Source organism: Primulina huaijiensis, chromosome 16 (genome assembly GCF_012295235.1).
Source record: "Primulina huaijiensis isolate GDHJ02 chromosome 16, ASM1229523v2, whole genome shotgun sequence".
Lineage (NCBI taxonomy): Eukaryota > Viridiplantae > Streptophyta > Magnoliopsida > Lamiales > Gesneriaceae > Primulina > Primulina huaijiensis.
The window spans coordinates 17559984-17587141 of NC_133321.1; the positions used below are offsets into that span (position 1 = coordinate 17559984).

The 27158-nt window shown below is 34.1% G+C and overlaps 5 protein-coding genes across 5 annotated transcripts; 4 read left to right on the top strand and 1 right to left on the bottom strand.

The window, feature by feature from the left end:
* Window positions 1-592: 592 nt before the first annotated feature.
* On the top strand, window positions 593-3583 carry LOC140961746 (heat shock cognate 70 kDa protein 2-like). Its single transcript, XM_073420424.1, has 2 exons — window positions 593-894; window positions 1748-3583. The coding sequence occupies exons 1-2, from the start codon at window positions 681-683 to the stop codon at window positions 3481-3483; spliced, it is 1950 nt and encodes a 649-aa protein (XP_073276525.1). The 5' UTR covers window positions 593-680; the 3' UTR covers window positions 3484-3583.
* Window positions 3584-4186: 603 nt separating this feature from the next.
* LOC140962123 (beta-glucuronosyltransferase GlcAT14C) lies at window positions 4187-7423 on the top strand. Its single transcript, XM_073420993.1, has 4 exons — window positions 4187-4925; window positions 6349-6424; window positions 6550-6665; window positions 6827-7423. Exons 1-4 carry the CDS (start codon window positions 4376-4378, stop codon window positions 7339-7341), a joined length of 1257 nt encoding a protein of 418 aa, XP_073277094.1. The 5' UTR covers window positions 4187-4375; the 3' UTR covers window positions 7342-7423.
* A 1437-nt stretch (window positions 7424-8860) lies between these two features.
* On the top strand, window positions 8861-10551 carry LOC140961729 (dof zinc finger protein DOF2.4-like). Its single transcript, XM_073420397.1, has 2 exons — window positions 8861-9109; window positions 9300-10551. The coding sequence occupies exons 1-2, from the start codon at window positions 9053-9055 to the stop codon at window positions 10206-10208; spliced, it is 966 nt and encodes a 321-aa protein (XP_073276498.1). The 5' UTR covers window positions 8861-9052; the 3' UTR covers window positions 10209-10551.
* Window positions 10552-17366: 6815 nt separating this feature from the next.
* On the top strand, window positions 17367-20299 carry LOC140961659 (putative E3 ubiquitin-protein ligase XBAT31). The gene is made up of 8 exons (XM_073420318.1): window positions 17367-17634; window positions 17770-17829; window positions 17993-18064; window positions 18162-18283; window positions 18377-18517; window positions 18592-18699; window positions 19009-19258; window positions 19596-20299. The coding sequence occupies exons 1-8, from the start codon at window positions 17455-17457 to the stop codon at window positions 19980-19982; spliced, it is 1320 nt and encodes a 439-aa protein (XP_073276419.1). The 5' UTR covers window positions 17367-17454; the 3' UTR covers window positions 19983-20299.
* A 5129-nt stretch (window positions 20300-25428) lies between these two features.
* LOC140961919 (uncharacterized) lies at window positions 25429-26349 on the bottom strand. The gene has a single exon (XM_073420706.1). It carries the CDS (start codon window positions 26096-26098, stop codon window positions 25592-25594), a length of 507 nt encoding a protein of 168 aa, XP_073276807.1. The 5' UTR covers window positions 26099-26349; the 3' UTR covers window positions 25429-25591.
* Between the last annotated feature and the right edge of the window lie 809 nt (window positions 26350-27158).

Genomic DNA, 27158 nt, shown 5'->3' on the forward strand with positions numbered 1-27158 from the left:
ATTGTTGAAATAAAAAAATTAAAAATAAAAGTGTGTGTTGAAATTTAATAAAAAAACAAAAACAAAAACAAAAAACAAAAGTGTAACATTAATATCATATAAGGGTGAAATTGGAAGAAAAAGTTGGTGTCATTCCTAGGTAATCACTTTCATGTCCTCAACTTTAATAAAATAGAATAGATATCTAATTATTAAAACAGACAATGACACAAAAATTTAGTTACTATAAAAGTCTCAAACTTAATAATATAATATAGATAATATATATATATGTGTGTGTGTAAAATGGGAAACAAATGCAGTATGATAATGATATTGATACGTAGTCGGCATAAAGTTCATTCTAGAAGATTCTCGTATAAATATTTAAAATTTTAATTTTGAAAATAAAAAAATTTAAATCTGGTCGGCAGCTAAACGTTAATTGGGAGAAAACAAGCGAATCTAAGCACCGTCCAACATTTTTTCTCGTAATCGATCCAACGGCTGTTAAAATTTCGAACATTCTCGAACCGCGGAAACCAACTACTCGAAGCATTCGCTCCCTCCAGTATATATATCCTCTCAATTCTCGCACTTCATCATCAATCCAATTAGCTCTGTGTACTATCCTATTTTTCTTTTGTTTTGACGATATTTACTTTCCAGATTGAATTTGAGAGGGGAATAAGCTTGCATCAATGACGGGAAAAGGAGATGGTCCTGCGATCGGCATAGATCTAGGAACGACGTACTCTTGCGTCGGTGTGTGGCAACACGACCGCGTGGAAATCATTGCCAATGACCAGGGTAACAGAACAACGCCATCTTACGTTGGTTTTACGGACTCCGAACGGCTAATCGGTGACGCCGCCAAGAATCAGGTCGCCATGAATCCGACGAACACTGTATTTGGTGAGATTTGTGTTCTTGTTTAGAAGTATATAACTATAGGCTTTTTTTTCCGATTCTGGTTTAGTTTTCGTTGCTATATCTGTTTTCTTTTTCGGGGATTTGTGGGAGACCTGTTGCATGTTGTTATAATCCTTTTTTTTTTTTGCGAATATTTATGCATTACCTTATTCAGCTGAATAATGGCTTCATGTTAATCGAGAACAAATCAACAACGAATCTATAATCTTGTTTCGGTCGCTCTTGCTGCCCATTAGATTAATCGCCTTGACACAAATATGAAACGTCCCGAATTATATGGATTCTGACTGCTTGTGGGCAAGCAAATTTACATTGAATTGCAATAATATTTCGCAATCATAGTAACTTGTTATGCTGATTATTGCTTTTCTTGCGGTGTTATTGCGTTGAGTAAATTATTATTAATTATTTTTGCTTTAACACTGAACTTTCTTCGTGTAACTATGCGACGGAGAGTGCATCTTTTTTCCCTTTGACACTCGGTTCGCTGTCTTATATGTTATTTGACCATGACAATTATTCGTCAGATAAAAGTTCTAGGCATAAATTCCACGCTTAACTGCCTGTGTTATTTTTCACTCGGTGTAATATGAACATCGGCCCTGTCTGAATTTTGAAGAGGAGCTTCTTTTACCTTTTCATTTCTTGATTTTAATTATATTCCAATCTACGTGATTGAGGGAGGTCCTGGCATTTTGGCACTTTCTCATTTTTGCTCGATTGGGAAATTTGATGACAATGGATTTTTTTTAGATTGCTATTTTCATTGCCAAATTGTACGTTTATTTGGAGAGTTTATGCTTATAACAGCATTTTGTTGTTACTTCTCTTACAGATGCTAAAAGGTTGATTGGTCGGAGATTTTCCGATGCATCTGTGCAGAGCGACATCAAGTTATGGCCTTTCAAGGTCGTTGCTGGACCTGGGGATAAGCCTATGATCGAGGTCAACTACAAGGGAGAAAATAAGCAATTTTCTGCAGAAGAGATCTCTTCCATGGTCTTGATTAAGATGAAAGAAATTGCTGAGGCATACCTAGGTTCATCCGTGAAGAACGCAGTTGTCACCGTCCCAGCGTATTTCAATGATTCCCAGCGCCAAGCCACAAAGGATGCTGGTGTAATTTCTGGTCTTAATGTGATGCGTATCATCAACGAGCCCACAGCTGCCGCCATTGCTTATGGCCTGGACAAGAAGGCAACTAATGTTGGCGAGAAGAATGTTTTGATTTTTGATCTTGGTGGTGGTACTTTTGATGTATCTCTGCTGACTATTGAAGAGGGTATTTTCGAGGTGAAGGCCACTGCCGGTGACACTCATCTTGGTGGGGAAGATTTTGACAATCGAATGGTTAATCACTTTGTTCAAGAATTTAAGAGAAAGAATAAGAAGGACATCTCTGGTAACCCGAGGGCTCTTAGAAGATTGAGGACTTCTTGTGAGAGAGCAAAGAGAACTCTTTCATCCACCGCCCAGACCACCATCGAGATTGACTCTCTGTACGAAGGAATTGACTTCTACACCACTATTACCCGCGCCAGATTCGAGGAGCTCAACATGGATTTGTTCAGAAAGTGTATGGAACCTGTTGAAAAGTGTCTGAGGGATGCTAAGATGGATAAGAGCTCGGTTCATGATGTAGTACTTGTTGGTGGTTCAACTAGAATTCCCAAAGTCCAGCAATTGTTGCAGGACTTCTGCAACGGGAAAGAGCTCTGCAAAAGCATCAACCCTGACGAGGCTGTTGCTTATGGTGCTGCAGTACAAGCTGCTATTTTGAGCGGTGAGGGGAACGAGAAGGTACAAGATCTCTTGCTTCTGGACGTCACTCGTCTCTCACTTGGCCTTGAGACTGCTGGTGGTGTAATGACCGTGTTGCTTCCAAGAAACACCACCATCCCCACCAAAAAAGAGCAGGTCTTCTCCACCTATTCAGACAACCAGCCTGGTGTGCTGATTCAGGTCTACGAAGGGGAAAGAACAAGGACCAAGGACAATAACTTGGTGGGAAAATTTGAGCTCTCTGGCATTCCTCCGGCTCCCAGGGGAGTTCCTCAAATCACAGTGTGCTTGGACATAGATGCCAATGGTATTCTCAACGTGTCTGCAGAAGACAAGACCACCGGGCAGAAGAACAAAATTACGATCACCAACGACAAGGGCCGACTCTCCAAGGAAGAAATAGAGAAAATGGTTCAGGAAGCAGAGAGGTATAAATCTGAGGACGAAGAGCACAAGAAGAAAGTTGAGGCTAAGAACACGTTAGAAAACTATGCATACAATATGAGGAACACTGTGAAGGACGAGAAGATTGCCTCCAACATACCCGCAGCTGACAAGAAGAAGATCGAGGATGCTGTTGAATCGACCATTCAGTGGCTCGATGGTAACCAGCTTGCAGAAGCTGTTGAATTCGAGGACAAGATGAAAGAACTGGAGAGTATATGCAACCCAATCATAGCGAAAATGTACCAGGGTGCAGGTGGTGGCGCAGGTGTTCCTATGGATGATGAGGATGTCCCTGCTCCTGGGGGAAGTGGCGCTGGTCCGAAGATTGAAGAAGTGGACTAAATAAAATACTTGGCTGATTTTCTTTTGTCGAGGATTTTCTCTCTGTTTGAGATTCTGCAATTAACTCTCGTAGGAATTAGGATGGAATTTTGTTTTGCAACAGTTGGGGAATCTTTTTCTTTTATTATTATTATTACTTTTGAGGCATGGTAATTGGATGTGTATTTGATTTACGTTGAATTTACTGGTCTATTTTCCCTTTTTTTTTTTACTATTCTATTAATTATAATTATATATATATATATATAATTAATGAATTTATAATAATATTCATTAGGTTCAAGTATATTTAACATTGATATCTTTTACTATTTGAATTTAAATACCTTTTCAAATTGGTATAAATTATACTCAACATCGAATATAATTTGAAATGTGAATTTAAAATTCCCTTTCAAATTAATTTTCCTTCCAAATTTAACTTTTGTATCGTATTTTTTTTTAATACATGGTAGACATAATTTGGAAATATTTTTTCAATTCTAATTTTATACGAATTTTTGGGTCTTCCAACCCACAAAATTGTGGTATTATGTCATACAAAATATGGTACACTTCATGTGGAAATGTGGTACACTTCATGTGAAAATATGGTACACTTCATGTAGAAATATGATATTAAAAAAATATCCAAAAACTGAACATAAAAAAAAATCAATGGACTGAAATCCAATTTCCCGTAAAAATAATAACCATTCATAAGTGCTCCTACCGTTGAATGCTCCCTAATTTTCTTTCTTCCTTGTCACCTACTTTGTCTTAACCTTTCACCTTCTCATCTCAACGACGATGGATTATGTTCTTCGCATGATGCCAATTATCATCCATCGATTCAAACTATAATCTTGAAACAGAAACACCAAAATTAGTTCAAGAAAAACAGAACCCATTAATGAACCGAGCTCGATTCCGATTTGTTTCGACCCGAAAATGCTCAGCACCGATGATCTTGATCTTCATTTCAGTTATCGTACTGATTTTCATTCTAATTTTATCCAGTTCCAAACCCAGTAATTCATCTTTCTCTGGATTGAGTTCAGTCAACCCGGATTCCATAGGTTCGCTCAATCGAGAAGATGATGTTGTGTTACCTGGGTTGCCCCGACTCGCTTACTTCATCTCGGGTACAAGTGGAGACGGCGTGAGGATGAAGAGGCTGCTTCAGGCGTTGTACCATCCACGGAATCACTACTTGCTCCATCTCGATTTCGAGGCATCTGAAGTTGAAAGGCTCGAGCTTGTCAAGTACGCCAAGTCCGAAGCGGCGATGAGGGATTTCAAGAATGTGATGGTGGTAGGGAAGGGTAATCTGCTCATTTCAAAGGGGCCGACGATGATGGCTTCCACGCTTCATGGCATTGCTATTCTGTTGAAGCAGGCGAAGCATTGGGATTGGTTTATTAATCTCGGGGCTTCCGATTACCCCCTCATGCCTCAAGATGGTTGGTTTTATTGTTTTTTCGGTACATAGCTCATTTGCTATGACAGTTTCATTATCTTTCTAATTTGCTAATAATTACGAAATTGATTTTCTGTGATGGGGGGATGTGGTAGGTAATTATCTTTTGCAGTGTGTGTTATTGCGAAGATTGGGAATCGGATTTCGTTACCTTTTTAGTATAAACAATGTAAATACGTCGTTAATGCGGCTACTCCTATAAATTCCTGGACCCGTTTGATCATCGACTTGATGTAGTTGAAAGTGGCAATGGGGTCACTTTGAATGCAGGGTATGAACAAGCTGGGGAGGAGAGGGAGCGGTCTTACTGTCTCAAATAAAAAACTTTTGGTTTTCTGTATGTGATTCTAGTGTGAATATATTTATGCACCCCCTTTATATGAGAATTCACCCCCTGCTATCCGGGGATATTTGTTGAATTCTCCGGAACCGCTTCTAATGGAATGGTTACGTTCTAAGTTGCTGCTATGTATGATGAGTCGAAAACTTGGGCAAAAAAAGGTTCAGTTCTTGGTGGTAAAGGTGGGTTAAATGTGTTGAATTTTTGAATAACTAAATCCCGGAGTTATATGTGGGATACCTTGTTCAAAAATTTGAACTGTTGTTGATATAAACGGAAGACGTAGCAAAAGGGAGCTTCTTTACTATGAGATGTGTATTTTCTTTTCGGTGAGCCATAAGTCACTGGAATGAACCTGTACCCCATTGGAAACACTGAAATTTCCTTGACCCTTGTTGGTTTGACTGAGACTAAATTAGAAAATCGGTTGGATCTAAATATTGTTGTTCCCTGATGGTTCTAGGGAGTGACGTGACTTTATTGTAAGACCGAGAATAATGAAAAGATGAAATACAAAAAAACATCAAATTATACTGTCGAGTTGTAATGTGACATAAAATTTGAGAATTGTTGAGCTTGGCCAGGATAGTTTGATGTTTTAGATTCGTAAACCAAGTGTTTGGCTGAAGAGGTCATAGACCATGGTTTTTTAATTACTATTATGATTTATTTCGGTGAAAAAATTAAATCATACTTGGACAGCGGAATAAAACTGGTGTTCGAGAACCTCACTTGATCATTGTTTCAAGATCGATCAAGTTATCAAAATAGTTTGATCTCAGCTTTCGTTTCTTCGCCGCTTAGCATAAAGAGCTCCATAAAGTTCTGATATCTCTTTTGTGTTATAAAAAAAAAAGGGTGCCTCGTTGAATTTCAGAAATTGAACTTGAACTATACTGAAGCGAGCTATCTTGAATTATTCGTTTAATAGAAAACTTGTGTAATTTTAAATTCCGTCTTCTGCATCATGAAAGTAAAGTAGCTTGCTATATTTGCTCTCTGCTTCTTTTTGGCCCCCAGATACCAATTATTTCAGCTTCTGACATGCTACTTTTCTTTGTTCCAGACATCCTACATATCTTCTCTTACCTGCCGAGAGATCTTAACTTCCTTGAGCATACTAGTGACTTAGGTTGGAAAGAGTGAGCCCCCATCTAATCCCTCAACTTGTTTACACAAAGTATTGTAAGCTGTCTGCAAACAATGATTTTCTCATTTCAAATAGATGGCGTTAATTCTTGAAAACCTTTTTTGGTGCCGTCTTCAGACAACAAAGAGCTCGGCCTATTATAATAGATCCTGGCTTATATCACTCCAAGAGATCTGGTGTTTTCTGGGCTAAAGAGAGAAGATCAATCCCTGCTTCTTTCAAGTTATTCACCGGTGCGTCTCCTACGTGTGTTTCCTCTGTGCATACAGAGATTATATTTACTAATGCATAATCTATTATGGTTGTGTTGTAGTATATACTTATAAACTTACACGCAAGATCAATGTCACTATCACAGACTTAAGAATTGTTCAATTCTGTCTCGTTTCCTCAGGGTCGTCAAATGTGATTCTCACGAGGCCATTTCTTGAATTCTGCATTTGGGGTTGGGATAACCTTCCACGCACTCTTCTTATGTACTACACAAACTTCCTCTCGTCCCCTGAGGGCTATTTCCACACGGTGATGTGTAACCATAAAGACTATCAGAACACAACAGTGAACAATGACTTGCATTACGTGAAATGGGACGATCCTTTGAAGGAACAGCCTTCAAATTTAACAGTCGAACAGTTTCATGATATGGTCCAGAGTGGAGCCCCATTTGCTCATCAAATTTCTGAGAACGACCCTTTACTCGACCGAATTGATAAGGAGCTGCTGAAAAGATCTCCTGGGAGGATAACCCCCGGCTGTTGGTGTTTGGGGACATATGGGATAAACAAAGACCCTTGTATGGTCTATGGGAGCTCTGATCTCGTCAGGCCTTCCTTGAGTTCGAAAAGATTAGAGAAACTTGTGCTTAAGCTTCTTGATCCTGAAAATTTTCGATCAAAACAATGTAAATAATGCTCGTATTTTTTTGAGGACTGGTTTTCTGAATCTAGGTGGTTTCCGGTTAAATCTCTACATTTGTGAAATTTTATCTGAACAATTTTTTAATTAAATTAATGGAAAATTCTTTTTCCTAAAAAAGACTAAAATTGCAGAAAAATATGTAAATAAAAAAATATTAAAATCGTAAATAGACAAGCACATAATAAAAAAAAAAAGAAACAATTTTTAATTAAATTAATGTAGTATTTTGATCAAATAAAATAAAATCTCCAGACTAATTGTTAAATTTATTTTCATGAACACGTAAACTAACTTATTTGAGAAGTAGATATTGTTCACGCCTCTAGTTCAACCTCGAGTAAACTAGTGCAATTACAATGCTGCAACAAAGCAGTGGTAAATTTTGGTTAATAATTTAGGTCAATTTTTTTTAACCCAAGTATTAAAGGATATTATTTTTTAAAAAAAAATATTTTATCAATGTTATTTTTATAACTATCCACGCAACAACTATGCACAACCATGTTAAAAAATATTATGATTTAATTTATTTTTCTTTTAGATTTATTAAGATAAGAAAGTGACGTTTTAAAGCCTGTTAATGACCTTTAATTTAGTGGCTTCCCCAATGTATTTTTTCTATAAAAATAATAATAATGTCATCAAACCACAAAAAATCCCTAACCCTTAAAAACAAACGGAAAAAATATTAAAAGAAAACACAAACAAAATAAAATCAATTTGATCAAAATTAAAACACACAAGAAAATAAACAAATTTTATTTAAAAAATCAAAGTTTTTGAGACAAACTAGTCAAAAATAAATTACCACCTTTCCACAAGAAGTGTTTTTTTTTTTTTTAAAAAAAAACCAAACATTATAATTATTTTAAGATGAATTGATTTCTTTTCTACCGAAAAGCTACAGCAGAATTAATTAATTAATTAATTATTCCATTATCGTTTGCTTAGCGCCTGTGTCAACCCACATTATATTTACTTTTTAAATATAAAATAAAAAAGGTTCCCACATTCTCAATAATAAATGAACTTCCCCTATAAAATGTTAGGCACCAAATCGTCACCTTTTTTCATGCAATCTCATATCAAATGTGCTGTGGCACCACACCAAGATAAGCTGCTTAAAGGTTAAGTAATTTAGGATATCTATTTAACCCTCGAAACAGTGTGTGTATATATATATATAGATCTCTTATTTGGATCATTCATGAAAAGTTGTACTTTTTATTGTGAATATTGGTAGGGTTGATCCGTCTCACATATAAAGATTCGTGAGACCGTCTCACAAGAGACCTACTCTATATATTGTACGTATATCTCTTTCTATACATATTTCTTAATTTATTCTATTTGAAATTCCATACACTCATAAAATAATATAATAATAAATTCTACAACATTATCAAAATGCATATAATATTTCATTTCTGATTCACTCTCCTCGTCCCAACTATATATATATATGTATATATGTATATCCGCTAGCTCTTGGGTTGTGTGTATAGAAAAGCCCCGTTCTTTAAATTTATAAGCTCCATATTCGATCCCATAATTCTCTCATTATTTCGTGTTCTTCTCTTGCTTTTTTTTTCTTTTCAGCAATTGATTATTTTAATGTTGTCATTTTCGAGCTTCCTTTGATCCCTCGTTATATCTCCACACAACCAAGCTCCTTACAAAAGATAGAAGAATTTATACAAGAATGGTTTTTTCTTCCATTCCTGCAGCTTATAATCTTGATGCATCCAACTGGCAGCAGGTGATGATTATATATCAGGGTTTGTTTTTAATTGGAATTAATTTCCTTTGAGAAAAAGGCAAATAATAACTAAAATATATATATATATATATATATATATAGATAATATTCTCAAACCCTTTCATGTTGTTTCCTCTATAATTTGTTTGACATACTCGTACCTGAATTTTCAATTTCATGTTTTTGGCAGCAACAATACCATCAAATTTTTGTCGGAAGTACAATCACAAATCCTCTGCTCCCACCACCACTACAGCCGGCGCCGCCGCCTGTGTCATCGCATAGAGGCGCCGGAGGACCTGGGTCCATCCGCCCAGGCTCCATGGCGGAAAGAGCCCGGATGGCCAACATCCCGGTGCCAGAATCCGCCATGAAATGCCCCCGTTGCGAGTCAGTAAACACAAAGTTTTGCTATTTCAACAACTACAGTCTCTCTCAGCCTCGCCACTTTTGCAAGACGTGCAGAAGGTACTGGACCAGAGGCGGCGCGTTGAGAAGCGTTCCCCTAGGGGGAGGCTGCCGTAGGAACAAAAGAAGTAAACCCACAAGTTCAAATTCTCCAGCGGGCAGCGACAGGCCGCAAACCAGCTCAAGCTCCACCAGTAATACTATTTCTTCCAACAGCCGACCAGCCGGCCCCATGCCTCTGCTTTCCCCCTCACGCTTCACCTCTCCCATGAATCAACTCGCTGGAAACTTTAGTACACATCACATGGGCTTTAATTATACCACAGATGACATGAATTTTCAGTTGGGAAGTATATTTGGTGGTGTGGCAGCTTCACTTTCATCCAGTGGCGGTGGAGTTGAGCCATGGCGGCAGCAGCAGGTGCAGCAATTCTCTTTCTTGGGAGGTTTGGACCCGTCTCCGCCGGAGCTGTACCATTTCCAAGGCAGTGAAACGGGCCACCTGGTGAGGCCTAGACTTTCTAGTTCGATGCTAACACAGACGGGATCGATGAAAACTGAAGAAAATTTGGAGCTCAAGGGACAGTTAACAGAAGGGGCCATGCCAAGAATTAAAGATAATCAGTGGAATGGACCTTCATCTACTTGGACTCATGAGCTTTCCAACTTCAGAATTTCCACAGGCAATTGAGCCTTTACAAACGAATCTTGAAATAGCAGCTTGAGCACTCCATAATTAAAAGCTTCAGTAGGAGATTTACACGTATCGATGATTGACAAAATTGGAAACCCAAGAAACCCTAATGGATGCGTGAAAGAATGCAGAATTTACTTTTTCTTCTTCTTCTTGTTTTTTTCCCAGCAACATATTGGGTAGGGATAAGTCTGGCGAAACCCTAAAAATTTTAGGTTAATTATCTGTTTCTGAATTTTCATTTGTATCTTGATTTTAGTACGTACCACTGTGTGCCATTACAAAATATCAGATACATGATCCAAAGCTAGAAAACCAAAATGTTTCTTGATAGTAGCTAGATTCTTAACTTTTATAAATATCATGCTTTCCAAACTCCATCTAGTTTCATTGTTGTGCCACGAAATTAGAAGTGTGCTGATTTGGTTGATTGGTTTTTGAATATTTAATGTCAATTTTGGTCCTTTGTATTTGTCTCATTCCAATTTTGGTCATTTATGATGTCAAAATAGAGTTTTAGTCATTTGTCATCGAAAAAACTGACGTAGCACTACATGCACACGTAAATACAACGTCGGCGCCAAATCAAGGTCATATTAGAAAAATGACCAAAATTGTAGAAAAATTTAGCATAGATGACTAGAATTGAAATATAACAATATTGAGAACCTAAAACTGTAAAAATACAAATTTGTATCACCCAAATTTCAATTTTTCAAAAAATCGTTTAGCTGAAAACTCATGAACTTGATGAAAAACTATAAAATGGATTCAATAAGCCTGTCTGTATATATTTTTAATCTTCTAATTGATCAAAATTTGGTTTATATCCTAATTACTCCTTCCTTTAATTTTGTTCGACCTTTCACAAAATCTATGACACAACAACTTTAGTGTATCTTCTTGTGATGATCGATGGTCTAGAATATATGGAAATCAGCATTATAAATGTTTGATTAATAATGAGATTCTGGGTCCCGAGTTGTCTTAGAATAACAAATCCATTTAATTTTGTTACGACAAAATCATTATATATTAAATTTCTCGCAGTCTCGAAACCCCAAAAAGTGTTCAAAATCCCAGAAACCAACGTCGCTAAATCATCGATTTTTGTTCCCTAACACCCACTTAAAAACGGAAGGGAGAGAAGTGCAGTCAAAGATGAACACAAGAAGTCGAAGAATTCTTTTTCATCAATTTTCAGGAACGGAATTTGCATGCCAATCATTTTTATTAATGTTTTTGTTCTCAGATTTTGATGATTTATAGATGAAATCAGTTTCTTTCTCGTACGTACTTGGTCATGCTTCTGACACAAGAACATTTTGATTTCGTAATTTTTTGTGATCAAGGGAAATTTAAGCCAATAACAGATAGTGCGTGGATCCTTGCATGATAAGACAATTTTGGCATGGGAATAAAGACGTACATTTACGTGAGCCTTGACATAAAAATCAGAGACTAGCTCAATTATTTATATCAAATATCAAATCCATCTCCCAATAATTTTAAAAAAAAACTTAAAAATTAGAGGGACGATTTTTTCTTTTTGAAAATAAAAATAATAATTTGAAAGAATCGGCTAAGTTAAAATTTGTTATGGTTATCATAATTTATGAATATAAAGTATATATTTTTGATATTATTAATACTTTTCCTCCTAATTATAAAGAGAAAACCCCATGGAAAAAGCAAATACAGAACTACATTTACCATGCATTACACATTCAAAGAAAATTATATATGATTTTTGCTTCTCTCGAATGACTAAAAATATACACTTCATCAAGTTTACGCATACGTTTGTTGGCCAATGAAATGTTTAGAAAATATGCGTAGAATAAATTCTTGCGAACACAATTTAAGTTGAGCCAAAAAAAAATTAAACTTCATTTTCTTTTAAAGCAAAAGCTCATTAATTTGCAATATATGGGATTGCGTCTACTTGAGAAACATGCGCACGTAAAATTCCAAAAAAATAATAATTGAAAAATGCATGCATGTAAGTTAGCTATATGTAGATTCCTTTCCCTTTTATGGGCAAGGACAAATAAAAAGCAAAAGATATATAAAAATTAAGTTTTACAATTATTGGATTAGACTAGCTACTTCCAGATAAAAATGTATCATTTGAACCAGAGCCGTATCTGTGTTGAATGAGGTCTGAAACAAAAAATGAAAAAATGGGCCCTCTTGTTGCAGTAATAAATATAAAATTCAATTTTCAAATAACAAATATAATAATAAATACATAAATATATCAAAACCAATATATTACATCAATAACAACTCAATAAATATTCTAAATAACTACATAAATATTACTCGTCTAGTTTTTTAGAGACGAAAATATTTATCAAATTTGTGTAATCCAATTGTCAGACCATTTCTTTCTCAATCGACAACATAGTTAACTCATTTAGTCTATCTTGCGACATTGTTGATCGAAGATAATTATTGTAGAAACTACATTTTTAGTCTCTATAATTGTAAAAACTACAAAAGGCGCGCATAAAATTTATATAAAACTCATAATTCAATTATAACTCATTAAAAAATTTAAATCATACGATGTGTGCTTTAGTTATATATTTAATTAACATGATCTCTAAGCACATTATAATGCTCATATGACAAGTAAATTTCATTTTCAGTAAGAATGTTTTAATAGAATAATCTACAAATATAAATGTGTATTTATAAAGAATATTTGAAATGGAAATAAAGCATAATTAATGAAGAAAATTACTTACCTTCAGGCTTAAAAGAAGTATGGGACCGTAAACTTTATTAACTGAATGAGAACAAAAATCAGGGTTGAAATTTGGGGTGGGTTAGAGAACAAATGATATATAATATATATAAATTTGGGTTCCTTATTAGGCCGGGCCCTGAGGCAACCGCTTGGTTGGCCTCATAAAAGGTACGGCTCTGATTTGAACTCGACTATTCAACTTTGGGTGATTTTCTTTGTATTTTTTAATAAATAATTCTATTTCAAAAGTTTAATTTTTTTTATTTGAATGGCGATTTATGGTGTTTTTTTAATATATATTTTTTCATGAATAGAAAAAGATAACTTCAAAACTTGCTTTAAGTTAACCTCGTTTTCTTTTAAAGCAAAAGCTTATCCTACCTCGTGAAAAGCATCTGAGCCCATATGATATGTGAAATTCTGCAACTAAACTTGTATTTTAGCTTTCACGTTAAATTTAAAATATTCAATCAAATACTAGTTTTCGCACTATATATACTGATCTGAATAAAGACTATGATTTAATTTTGAGAAACATTTACTTTGAAATTTATTTTAAATGTCTACGATTATCAATAGAACCTAATCCATATCTCATATTCCAGATGAATATTTTTTGAATAACACATATGTTTCGTGTATTTAATTGAATAACATGTTATAAGTGAACATGAATAACGTGTAATAATTGCGATCAACATGTCTACTGACATCCCTGATGACCTTGTTGTTTCATAATTTTTTGATGATAGAAGATGTAATACATGAGTACGTCTCTTGTGATACAAATCTTTATTCGTGAGACGGGTCAACTCTGCCCATATTTACAATAAAACGCAATATTTTTGGCACAAAAGTAATACTTTTTTACATGTGACCCAAATAAAATACGTGTCTCACAAAATTGACATGTGAGACCGTCTCATTAGAATTTTTGTGATATATATTAAAAATTAAATAATTAGTATAGATAAATTTGAATATTTTTTTGTTTAAGGTAGTCATCTACTGCTTTGTAAAGTGGAGAGAATTTTGCTATAATTAAATCTCGAATATGAGAGTTTGTCCCAAATTAGAACCTCGGTGTAAGTTATACCTTAAGTCATTGACTATCTATTGTATTCTAGTCTTGATTAAAGTGTGGGGGCGGGGGGCGGAATCAAAGAGAAAGAAACCAAGAATGGAAAATGATGATATACCAAACAATAGTTGAGTGCTCGATTTACTCAGTCACAAAGGAGCTGAGCTATCTAGAACATGACGCCCCACACTTTTTGAAAAGTCCATCTAATTAGAGATTGTCCCACAAAAAAGGTACTGTGGATTAGTGTAAGCAAAATGATCACGATTCAAAGTTGGAATTCTCGGGTTTTTTTTTAAAAATAATTTAATTTTAAAAATATTTTTCAAAAATAATGTAAAAAAAAAAACATTTTCAAAACTATTGCAATCCGCGCTTATGGAGCAGCGTCCGCGCTTTGTAAGCACAGACGCTGGTCCACGTAAGCGACGGGATATTTTAGCGACGGAATATATAAACAAACCGTCGCTAATTAGCGACGGGTTTTTAAACCATCGCTAAAATTGAGTCAGCAACGGTTTTAGCGTGCAATATACGCTGCGAAAAGCCATTTTTGTTGTAGTGAAGACAGAGAAAAAAACAAACAAGAAATTCATCAAGACTGGGATATCTCAATTGAATGTTGTTCATTTTCCTCAACATCATTCTGTGGACAGATCGAATGCCATGTACAAGATGCTGCGAACCAACATTAAGCAAATTTGTAAAACTGTGTATGTTCGACCAAGACGGAGTCTTAAAATCCTGCTGATCAAACAAACCAAATTCAGTCATCCCTGAATCACTCAAAAAACTAGGTTGAATAGTAGAGGTTCCTGAAAAAATTATTTTTTTATAAACTTATTGTCTGTTTTTTTCTCTATCTTCACTACAACAAAAATGGCTTTTCGCAGCGCGCAAATTCTCTTTCCGCAGCGTATATTGCACGCTGCAAAGTTGCAAACCGTTGAAAGTTCAAGATTATCCGCGGCGTACATGTGCACGCTGTTGATACAATTATGCGCGGTGAGGGAAATGTATTTTGGCATTTAGCGACGGTTTTTGAGGTATTTTGGCATTTAGCGACGGTTTATGAACCGTCGCTGATTCCATACAACCGTCGCTAAAATGAGCGACGGTTTTTGAACTTCCATACAGCGACGGTTTTTTAACTGTCGCTGATTCAATTTTAGCGACGGTTTTTTAACTGTCGCTGAAATATTCCATCGCTTACATGGATCAGCGTCCGTGCTTGCTCCACGTGAGCAGAGTCTGCGCTCCGTAAGCGCGGATTGCAGTAGTTTTGCAAAAGTTTGTTTTTTTTTACATTATTTTGAAAAAAAAAATTTTAATTAAATTATTTTTAAAAAAAACCCTGGAATTCTCTAAAGTTCTTAACATTTGCAAGAACAAATTAAATACGTCCTTAATGTTAAATAAGTGTTGGAGTCCTGTTTTCTCATACCAAGATACAGCAAAAGTTCAAAAAAATTTTAAAAAATTTAATTTGACAAAAAAAAAAATTTGGGCTTGGTATGAATCAAATCTCATCCATAGGGTTGTTAAATTTTTAATTACTTTGGCGTTTAAAAATGATTGCACCAAATTAATCCGGATTAATCTTTCTTGTAAATTCCGTTCTTCAATCAACTGCAGCTCGAACAACTTTTATCTTTATTTTAGACGTACTGAATCGACTCGGAACTACTTTACAATATACAATGCATTATCTAATGAATTTCATGATTTACATTGAGAGAAAGACCTCATGGTACTTATTGTATGTTCAAAGGTTTTATCTATTCAGTTTGCATTGTATACAGATAAAATAAATGTCATAATTGAATAGAATCATAAAACATCATTAAAATAAATATTGTTTTTGCAAGAGTCAATAAAACTGAAACTACAAATTGGCTCACTGAACACCCTCTCTAACAATAAAGACATTGATGTTTAAATTAAAAATTTAAAAAAAAAATAAGTTTATGTTTAGTTGGTTGAAACTTGAATGATAGGATTTGTATGTTATAGATGAAAAATGTGATAATTGAAAGGATTCGGTTTCCAATGACAAAACTTCCGGGCCCTTTGGTATTCTATGTATAAAAGGGAAATGAATCGGGCCCTAAACTAATTAATTGAACTACAACGATCCATTAATAACTAGAGCCGGCCTGCATAAATTTTATACAATTAATTCATTATTCAATTGTGTGTCCGATTTGAATTCTATTTCTTATTTTTTTAAAAAAAATATTTCAAAAATACGAGAGTTAGGTATATGCTAGACAGCTAGAATGACATTTATTCTTTATTTTCATTAAATTTTTTTTTTTTTTATGAGTTTCTCTTTGGAAAAACTGCAGTTTGATTTTGTAATTTTATCATTTTGTATTTTTGATTTTCAATGTTTTCAAATTTCAGTTTTGATAACACATCTTCAGATTTTTGTCATTTAAATCATTTTTCATCGATAATATTGATGTAACAATATACACGTCAGCACTACATTGATTTCATATTAACATTACATCGAAAAAATGACTAATTACTAGAAAAACAAAGTTAACGGACTAACATTAAAATTTAAAATATCCAAATCACAAAAAACAAATATACTAAAACTTAAAAAAAAAAAAAACATTTTTCTATCTCTTCATGTGGATTGTTAGGTTAGGAGCAAGTTAAAGGATTAATTTCACTCCTTTTGTTATTTTGTACATTCATCAACTACATTTATCTAATTATTGAAATCTATCTATCTAATCTAATCTAACCTATTAAAAAAATGAATCGACATATTCGGTATGTTAATTAGCATTTATTGTTTTGATTGTGTTTTAAAAAAAATAATTATTGAAGATGTTTTTGACCGTTAAATCTCAATTCCCTATTTTCAACATGACAAAAACTTGTGTGAGACGGTTTCACGTGTCGTATTTTGTGAGACGGATCTCTTATTTGGGTCATCCATAAAAAAAGTATTATTTTTATGCTAAGAGTATTACTTTTTATTGTGAATATCGGTAGGATTGACACGTCTCATAGATAAAGATTCGTAAAACCGTCTCAGAGACCTACTCTTTCTACATTTGTATCGAGTCAGAGAAATTCGAAATAAAATCAATTTGAATTAAGTCTCGAAAATTAAGTATCGTGTCCCAAATTATATGGAGGGAGTGGAAGAATATATATTTCTACATTTTAGATTTCCATTTATATATATATAAAAAATTATAATCGGAAAAAGAAATAATAATTAATGGGAACAATAATTCTTTTTATTATTATTATTATTATTGAAACTTCAATAATTATAACATCTAATCTTCTATCCGAAATGATAAAGTGCAGTCACACTCCCTTCCCACTTCAGGTGCTACGAGCACCACAACTCAGAACCTGTCCTAAATGCAAAGAGAAAGATGGGACAGGGAATGAGCTGCACAGAATCCCACGAAAATGGGTTGTTTAGTGCTGTCCAAAATGGAGAGCTTCAAGCAATTGAAGCAATGGCGGATGCGAACCCAAGTTTGCTGACATTGAAAACTGCTCATAGGAAGCTATCCGCGATGCACGTGGCGGCCGCTAATGGCCAGATCGAGGTGGGTATTATCCGATCTTGATTTTATACTGGCACTGCTTCGGTTTCTTGATAACGTGGAATGATTTAGTGAGCAAAGTAGCTTGATCATTTGGGAATGCTTCTTATATTTCTTTGTGGGTTTGTGTTTTGTTAGGTTCTCTCTATGCTTCTGGATCGGACTGAAAATCCAGATATCTTTAATCGCCACAAACAGGTGAGCTGTGGTTGTGTGTGTTGCTTCAATGATGTTCAAGATATATCCGTTTTATCATTTTTTGTGTCTGAATCTTTTTGTGGACATTTTTCTTTTACTGAACTTTTTGTCTTGTTTTGTGCATAAAAACGGGGAACTTGCCGTTGGATATTGATTGGCTTAGACCCCATTAATGTTAGCTGCTATGTTTGGCAAGATTTCCTGTGTGGAGAGGCTGATTCAAGCTGGGGCTAATGTAAACTATTTTTTTTTTCAGTTTAATTTTCTTTATTTGGATGCAACAGTTTGATATGTATTCATAATCAGATGGATTTTTTTGTACCTTTTTTCAGATTTTGCTGTTTGATGCGTTAAAAGGGAGAACATGTTTACACTATGCAGCTCACTATGGTCATTCAGATTGCCTGAAATCGATTCTTTCTGCCGCAAATTCTACCCCAGTTGCACATTCTTGGTGACCACTAACTTTTATTTTGTTCGATTTCCTTTGTGAATTTTACTATTATCATCAAAACTTGTTCTCAAGCATTGTTGTATGGGAGGTCAGGGGATTTTCAAGATTTGTGAATATAAGAGATAAAAGTGGCGCAACCCCACTTCATTTGGCTTCCCGTCAGAAACAATCCGATTGTGTTCACATTCTATTAAGTAGAGGGGCTCTCGTGTGTGCTTCTACTGGTGGATATAGGTAATATTTCATTTGCATTTTTCACAAGGATTTCAGTTGCATTTGTTCGTTATATTGACAGAAGCTATTTGCAGCTATTCAGGTAATACACCTCTTCATCTTGCTGCACGAGGAGGCTCATTGGATTGTGTCCGAGAATTGCTTTCTTGGGGTGCAGACCGCCTGCAAAGAGATTCATCCGGGTACATCCATGTTACCTTTTATTACAGAAGAATGGATTTCTATAAAAGTCCCCCCTTGTGCCCTTTAACTTGAGTTTACATACATGAATCCTTCACTTGCAATTCGTGATGTTAAAGTAAATCGTAGAAACTAAGGTAGTTATCATTTTAATATTTAACCTTTGAAAGGCTAGGTCGAAAAGATTACTTGCACGTTGTAGCCCTAAAAAACATTGTTTTGATGTCTTGATACTTTTGGTGAAATGTATGGTCATATTTCCTATAATGTCCAAGGTAAGCTTATTGTTTTGTTTGCTGATGTATGTGCAGGAGAATACCTTACTTGATTGCTTTGAAGAACAAACACGACGCGTGTGCCGCCTTGTTAAATCCTTTGGCTCCAGAGCTGTTAACTTGGCCATTCCCGTTGAAGTTTATCGGCGAGCTCAATCCTGAGGCCAAATCTTTACTGGAAAATGCGTTAGTTGAAGCTAATAAAAACAGAGAAAAGGCCATCCTTCATGCTGCATCCTATTCAGTTTCTCCTCTCGCAGTTTCTGATGGCATTGATGAATCAGAGGTACAAACCCTGGAAATATCTTTAAAGTATAAAGTTGAAACCATATTTCGCTTATGGCATGAGTTGCCTGCCTTTCCAATATCCATGAATCCTGATTCTTTTTATTACTGTTGTGTCCCAAATGGAGACAATAAAAACTTCCATTGTTCGTGATTAGGTCTACCATCGTTTGTTTAGATGTGAAGGGTGGCAGTAACGCTAGTTATGAGATGAATTTTTTGATCTTATTCGATGTTACCCTATTTGGAATTGTGGATGATAGCTAAAAGTGCCTATATAAAATTAATAAAAAATTAAAGAAAAGCAGAAGCTGAAGAGCTGTGAATTTTTCTTACAGGCCAGCAATACTGAGATATGTTGTATCTGCTTCGAGCTAGCATGCGCAGTCGAGGTTGAAAACTGTGGTCATCAGATGTGTGCTCACTGTATTTTGGCCCTATGCTGTCACAGTAAACCCAATGCTTCATCAAATTCTGTCAAGATTCCTGTCTGCCCCTTTTGTCGAAGCAGCATTACCAGATTAGTTGTGGCCAAGAACAAATCTGACAATGAAACCGAGCCGCATTGCAGCCCTAGGAAACTAGGAAGAACAAGAGAGACATTTAATCTCGGTGAAGGCAGCAGGAGCCTCAATAATTTGTCTCCCTTCAGTTCATTCGGGAGATTGGGTCGCAGTTCAGGGAAAGTTTCTGCTGAACGAGACGAAGATCTTGATAAACCATAAGATTCTTCACATTGCTAGTTTTTTATTTTATTAAAATACGGTCTTGCGATGAATTGAAAAGGGGTTCTGAACTGAAATCGGTTGAATCTACCTTCAGAAGAAGAGATTATTGATGATACCACCTATTCATTCTAGATGTCTACTATACTATACACCGGAACTTAGCAGCTCGCACTTTTATGTCAAGATATGCCAATGAACGTGTAATATATATGAACAATTTTTTTTTATGTCGTTTGTTCCTTGACTGTAGCTTTCTCTAAGTTGAAGTATGCCACATTTCCGTGAATGAATCAATTCGATTCTTATCGATCATCCTCCCTTTCATGTTTATTGTTGTTTTTAACTTAACAAGGTGAGCATGATGGGAGTATCTTGGCCATAACCATGCTGCAAGATGTTTCACTAGTATTCTCCAGCCAAGAACTTGTTATAGTTGGGGGGAGACTTGGCAATCATTAGTTACCTAATTCGAGTACAAAACATTAGGTACTGCATTCATCCCATAACAGCCAGAGATCTGATTTCTTCTGTGAATGCTAGCAGCACTCCTTTTTGTTTCAAGAAAGTATTGAAGACGGGGTCGCAGGCTCTCGCAGCATAGGTGATCAGCCTCGAGCAGAGACACGGAAAACATGCTTTGGAGAAAAACTACAAGCATACCAATAATCCAACTCGAAATTTTGTTATCGATCAAGAAATTAAGAATTAAATGTAAAATAAGGAGGACAATTGATGGTCAAAGAAACAAAACAAAAAATAAAGGATGGCCATGTGAAAAGAGGATACCGATTTATATCCTACAACTTGTCAATAGGCATGAAAATGACGTCCTAGCGATTAAGAGACCAACGAACATGAAAGTTGCATAAAAAAATAAGTCTGACGTTACACTGAAATGATTCCTTTGGCTCCATTATGATCATGTAGCCAAGATCGAGAATATGGAATCTCAAAAATTAGTTTTTGTGCTATTTTAATAATCTCAAAACATGATAGGATTGTATTTATTTATTGACAAAAACTTGTGTGAGACTGTCTCATGGGTCGTATTTTGTGATACAATCTCTTATTTGGGTCATCCATGAAAAACTATTACTTTTTTATGTTAAGGGAATTAGTTTTTATTGTGAATATCGGTAGGATTGATCTGTCTCACATATAAAGATTCGTGAGACCGTCTCACGAGATACCTATTCTTATTTATTTTGCGCAAATCCAATCGGTATCGGATGGATATAAATTGATTTTTCTGGATTGGGGACCCGTATAGTTCTACGTGCACGTGCATCTGAATTCGGATCCTATTTGTATTCAAATAATATTTGTATTTCAAATTCGGATCTTGCTGTGGGAAATTAATCACTTAAGTAGCAAAATGTTTTTCTCTTGTTTGAGATTTTTATTAAAGACTATATCTCTTCTTATACGGTTTATATTCAATGAAAAATATTTTTGACATCAAATTTTTTTGATAAGTTAAGTCAGATAAAAAATCCGTGTTATAAAATTGACTTGTACAGTTAACATTTCCAGTCTAAGAGCCTATTCGACTGGATAAACAAGCCCAATAAAGTTTCCGATTCAAGTCCAAGGTAAATGGGCTTAAAATTTAAAATCATCTCGATCTCATCCAGCTACAAACTTATCAGATTGAATCGAATGCTAATATTTTTTATATTTAACAAAAAAAAATATGTTGAACGTGGCTCTAGAATTATCGAAAAAATAATTAAGGTTAGGCGGTATTTGAACATATTTGAGCTCGAGTTCAGTTCGATATTCAATTTTGATCAATCGAATAGATTTTGAACTAACTTGGTTCGGTTGTAGTCCTAATATCATCACTTAATTCTCTGTATGTTAAAAAATCATGTCAATTACTCGCATTCTAGCTGTTTACATCAAACTCTTTCTTATTTTGTACATAAGAAATTGATTACATTCCTTACTCTTACAAAAAAAATTTTTAATTTTATTAATTCAAGTTTTTTTGGGGTCAAATGTACACATGTATGATTTTTTTCATAACGAAATTAAAACAGCAAAAGTTTTTTTTTAAAAAAAATGAACAAATATAATAAATCCAGTTGTTAATTACGTTCGTCGAAGGACCAACTTGCTGATACACTAACAAAATTGTTACCCTCTACTTCTTTTCAAACTTGGCTGTAATGCTCCAATTTAAACAGTTGTTTCCACGATCCAACACATATCTTTTCACAATTCTTATGTCCACACTGATACGCATTTTAAGAATCTTCCCAAAGGACCGTTTATTCTAGAATTGATCCAAATCAATCACATTTAACTTTGAACTTTATATGTTATCAGCTCTCGAAAAGAAGATGCCCTTTCTAGATATAATTAGTATATATCAAATATTTTAAGCTTTCATCCATTGTACAGTCTCATTCAGGCATAGTTTTGGAATTCTTTTCATTCTGGTATGTGATCGGTTCATTCATGTTCATCTTCACCTAAGATCTGCTAGAAGTCGCTCCTTGTCCACACAACTACTTGACACCGACGATCACTCCTCGCCTTCTTCGAAACGGATGTGCGATCTAAGATTGGTATTTCCAATGAGAACGGGTCCTATCGAAGAATCTGCCTCGATCTCAACTGATATTTCCACAAATTGAATTCTTCATCATCAAGATCAACTCTCAATATCTGTCCAAAGTTGTTAAGCAACTGATTGAACTTGAATTATTATATTTATTTTCTTCCATTTGTATAAGATGTTAGCTTACATAGTTGTTAATTGTATAGCTCTATAATGAATTTTGAAATATATATATAAAAAAATCAATAAGCATTCGGATTCATAATTCTTATAGTAAAGCTAAAGCCATCGAAATTTTTTTAGTCGAGGCCTCTGGTGCTCAAATTAGATTTTATTTGTCCTAAAAAAAAGGTGTAGGTTTAAAAATATTAATGAAAAGGTAGTATATGTATATGCTTACCTTTGCAAAAAGAGTCATGCAACAGATATAATGAAATTTGTATATTAATTCTTACAATACCAAAAATACGATAAAAAATTATATTCATCATAATCTCATGATAAATTCAATACAAAACTTCATTAAATAATAACAACATCTTACGATATTTGTAGCTGATACAAGATTAAGCTTATATCAATAATAATGATAATAATAATAATAAATACTTAAATGTCTCAAAAATATCTTTTGGTGCCCTGATGGAAATTGATTTCCCATCAATTATAAATTAAATTTTTTAAAAGTAGCAGGACTCAATAAAAAAAAAATTATATATAAAAAAGGACAGAGAACATCGGTTGTTTCTCATTTTTAAAATACTACTTGAGAAGGCATTTTTATGAATATACGATGAAGTTTAAGTAATCTTTTAAATTAAAATCATGCTGATTAAATAACGTGTTAAATCTGATATGATCGTGCAACACGCAAAGTCATTTAATTTTCGTTGCCTGCTTCTCTTCATATTCAGTTCATATAATTTTTTTATGATATTGAAACTTACTACCACTATCAGTCAGTATACATATAGTAAATTCTCGGGCCAATACATAGTCTGTAAATTACGCTAATCAGTTAAATTACACTGAGCAAGCTCGGTGCGACGTGCTCATCCGAGAAGGTACTGGTAAAAAGAATCGGACTCTCGACTATTGACCAAACACTCACTTGCTCCATCAATTCGAACACGTTTTGGATACGATATGATCACCTTAATGGGCACTTAAAGGAAGTTTGTTCACCAGCAACTACCATGCTGCTACAATGCTTTCCCATCTGTTCTATTTTTCCAATTATATTATTGTTATTACTATTATTATCATCACAAGATTGGACTATAATTTCAAACAATGAGACAGATTGGACTATAATTTCAAACATTGTCTCATTGTGTTTATTTAGACTACTTTCCTCTGAATTTAATGAGTCAATATCACATGTCCTAAGAATTGTAAAGTTGATTTGATTTCAAAAAATTCAAACGTATACGAGTCAATCAAATTATTTTCAAAATCTAATATTGTTTTTAACTATCTAACACATTCGAAAACATAAAATTTCTATGAGATCATCGAACAAAACAATTTTGTGAGATAAAATTCCGACCCAATCAACCATGAAAATTTATTACTTTTTATCTTTAAAATATTAATTTTCGCTGCAAGTATAAATCGAATTGAAATATTTCACATATCTATACGAGACTTACTCGTTAGAAATTATTCCGTGGTTATTAAAATTTAAAAGAACTCGTAACTTTTGAGTTTACGGATGACTTGAGAGCTTTGTAGATTTATTGATTTATGTAATTAGCGATGTTTTTTTTTTATATATAAAACCACGTAATACATTAAATAGTTGATATAAAAACTTTCGAGACTGGGGAATAATTGAGTACAAACTTAAAATCGTGGATTTTTCCAATTCCATGGTTAAATACAATTGATTTATTTGGACAATTTTTTCTCTCATCAAATTACAATTATTTGACGTGTCTCTCCAAATATATAAAGGAAAATAAGGTACAACCTCCTTTCTTTTGAATGTAAAATTAATATTAGCCTCAACTATAAAAAAAGATGCAAAGTCAATTTAAAATATCAAACATATTTATTAATATCTATTAATGCAAAAAATTTTCTATAAAAAATAATTATCAGGCTCCATAATGCGTACTTTTGAAATAAACAATAGTCAAATTAAAAGTAAAATAATACAGAAATATAAAATCGACTATCTTTGAGTCAAGATAACTAAATCATTTTAAACTACATTCGATGTACGACGAACGCCGTTGCATTCATTGACGTTTTTTCATATTTCTCACTCAACTTCTTTTGTTTGTAAGCCCGATGATTTTTTTTATTGGTTTGTAAATATTTTAATCAAAGATATTTTTCAATCTCAATAATATTACAAATTTGCGGTCATAAAAAAAATCGACAATCGTTATCATGCAAAATTTATCAAAATAACTACATTGTTTTTTATTAACATTGTAATTTTATAGAGTATGTCTTTTGTGAGACGATTTTACAGATATATATCTGATAGACGAATCGACTCAATCTATAGATATACGTCTTACAAAATTGAGTATCGTCTCACATAAGTTTTTGTGAACTTTATAATACATAACCACCGTAAAAGTTGCATTAATTTATTTGTACTAACTGGAGGTAATCTCCACTCAAATTAATTAGGAAAATTTTCACTAGAGCTGAATTTGGATGTGAGGCAAACATCCCTCTTTCTAACTGCTTTTTTTTTTTTCAGTTAAAAAAACCGTTTTCTACACAATTTAGGCTCATGCACAACTATATAATCGAAAACTAGCAATATAAAAATATTTAAAATTAAAGTAAATAATTTAAACAAAAAATAGTATTTATTATTTACTAAATGCCGACTTTTTTTACCAGAATATTACACTAGAAAATAGAATGAACAATCCTCGATCAGAATGCTCCGTCATATATATAAACTCAGACGTCTAAATTTCGAAGTATCATTTAATTATGATAATTAATTAATAAATAAAAGATTGCATTTTTACGTTAAATTTCAATTACCATATTTTGTGAGAGAGACACTGGATCAATCTTCATCCTCTCTTCTAGCTTTCTTGGTTTTCTGTTCTTCTACACTATCTTCAACCACCGGCCGGAATATGGATTCAACCTCGTCCGCCGCCGCATCGAGTTGGAGGCTCCGGCGAGCTGGCGACGGGGACGCTTTTCTCTTAACTCCCGATTGCTGCGGCCTGGTTTTCCTAGGCGCCGGCGGGCATTGAGTCGCTGCCGGTATTTTGTGATCGGATGATGTCGGGGTTCTGAACCCATCATCCTTCTCGTCAACATTCTTCACGGCTTCATCTTCTTCCTTAACCTCGATCGCTCCAATGTTTTCCTGCGTCTTTTCTTGAGCTCCGGCGCCTGATTCCGGACCAATGTCCTCTGGGTTTTCTGAAACGGCTGGGCTCGGATTATCTCGTTCGGTGATCCGTTCTTGCTGGTCTTCGTCTTCTTCGAGTGTAAATTTCGGGCTACTATCGCTTTCGGGCATCCTCAGAAATGGAGAAAAGGCGAGAATTTCTGAGCACATTAAGGTGAAATATCTGAAGAAATGGGAGATGAAATTGGTCGGGGAAGGCTATTGTTGGAGATGAGAGGGTGTTAAATAGATTCCACGTGAGATTAAAATCAAGAAATTAGAGGGATTAACAATTTTCTTCTATTTTCTCCACAATCATGGTAGAATTTAAAAGGGAGATTTTTTTTACAGAAAAAGAGAAGAAAATGGGTAAGGCTTTCCCGAACAGCTCTTTTTGGCGAAGGATCCAATGCGAACACTCACTCACATATAAATCTCTTACTTTCTTCATTTCAGAATAAAATTTGTCCTCCTTTCTCATAATTTTTTTATTATAAATTTATAAATAAATATATATTTTATACATATTATTTAGATACGTTAAACTTTTATATATTGCATAAATTTTATATATTTTTATATATCTGATGAGATCTATATTACATATCTTGTGGGAGTTGTATTAAATTCCATGATAATTTATCCAATTTATATAATTTAAAGCATACATTTCAGTATTGTAAATTAAAATTTTCAACAATAGAATAGATAATTAGTGGTGATTGATTTGAGATTATATCTTGATTGGTCAAACACTGTTAAATATTTTTAATAATGCGAAAAACTTTTAGGAATACATAAAAAGTAATTCATATTATGCAATCTAGTTGAAGAGTGCTAAAATGTTAAATCATATTTACTATAATTAAACTAGGGCATATAACTTTAAGATTTAGTTATTTTTTGCATTTGCACAAAAAAAAAAAACACGTGAGATAACAATTTTTGAATCCGACGGAGAATCCGATATCATACTCGAATGAAATAAGATATGGAGAGTATTTTTTTACCCAATTAAATAAATGGGTAATCGGGAATTAGGATTTTCGGGTATGAGGATGGAGGTGGGTCTTAAAGTATCCTACACATACTCTACCCGTATATCTGATTAAATGAATATATATTATATGTGTGTGTGTGTGATTTTCGGCTATAATTTTAATTCTAATATATTTTTGTTGAATGATATTAGTGGGATGAAATGAATAAAATTATCGATATATAGCCGCCT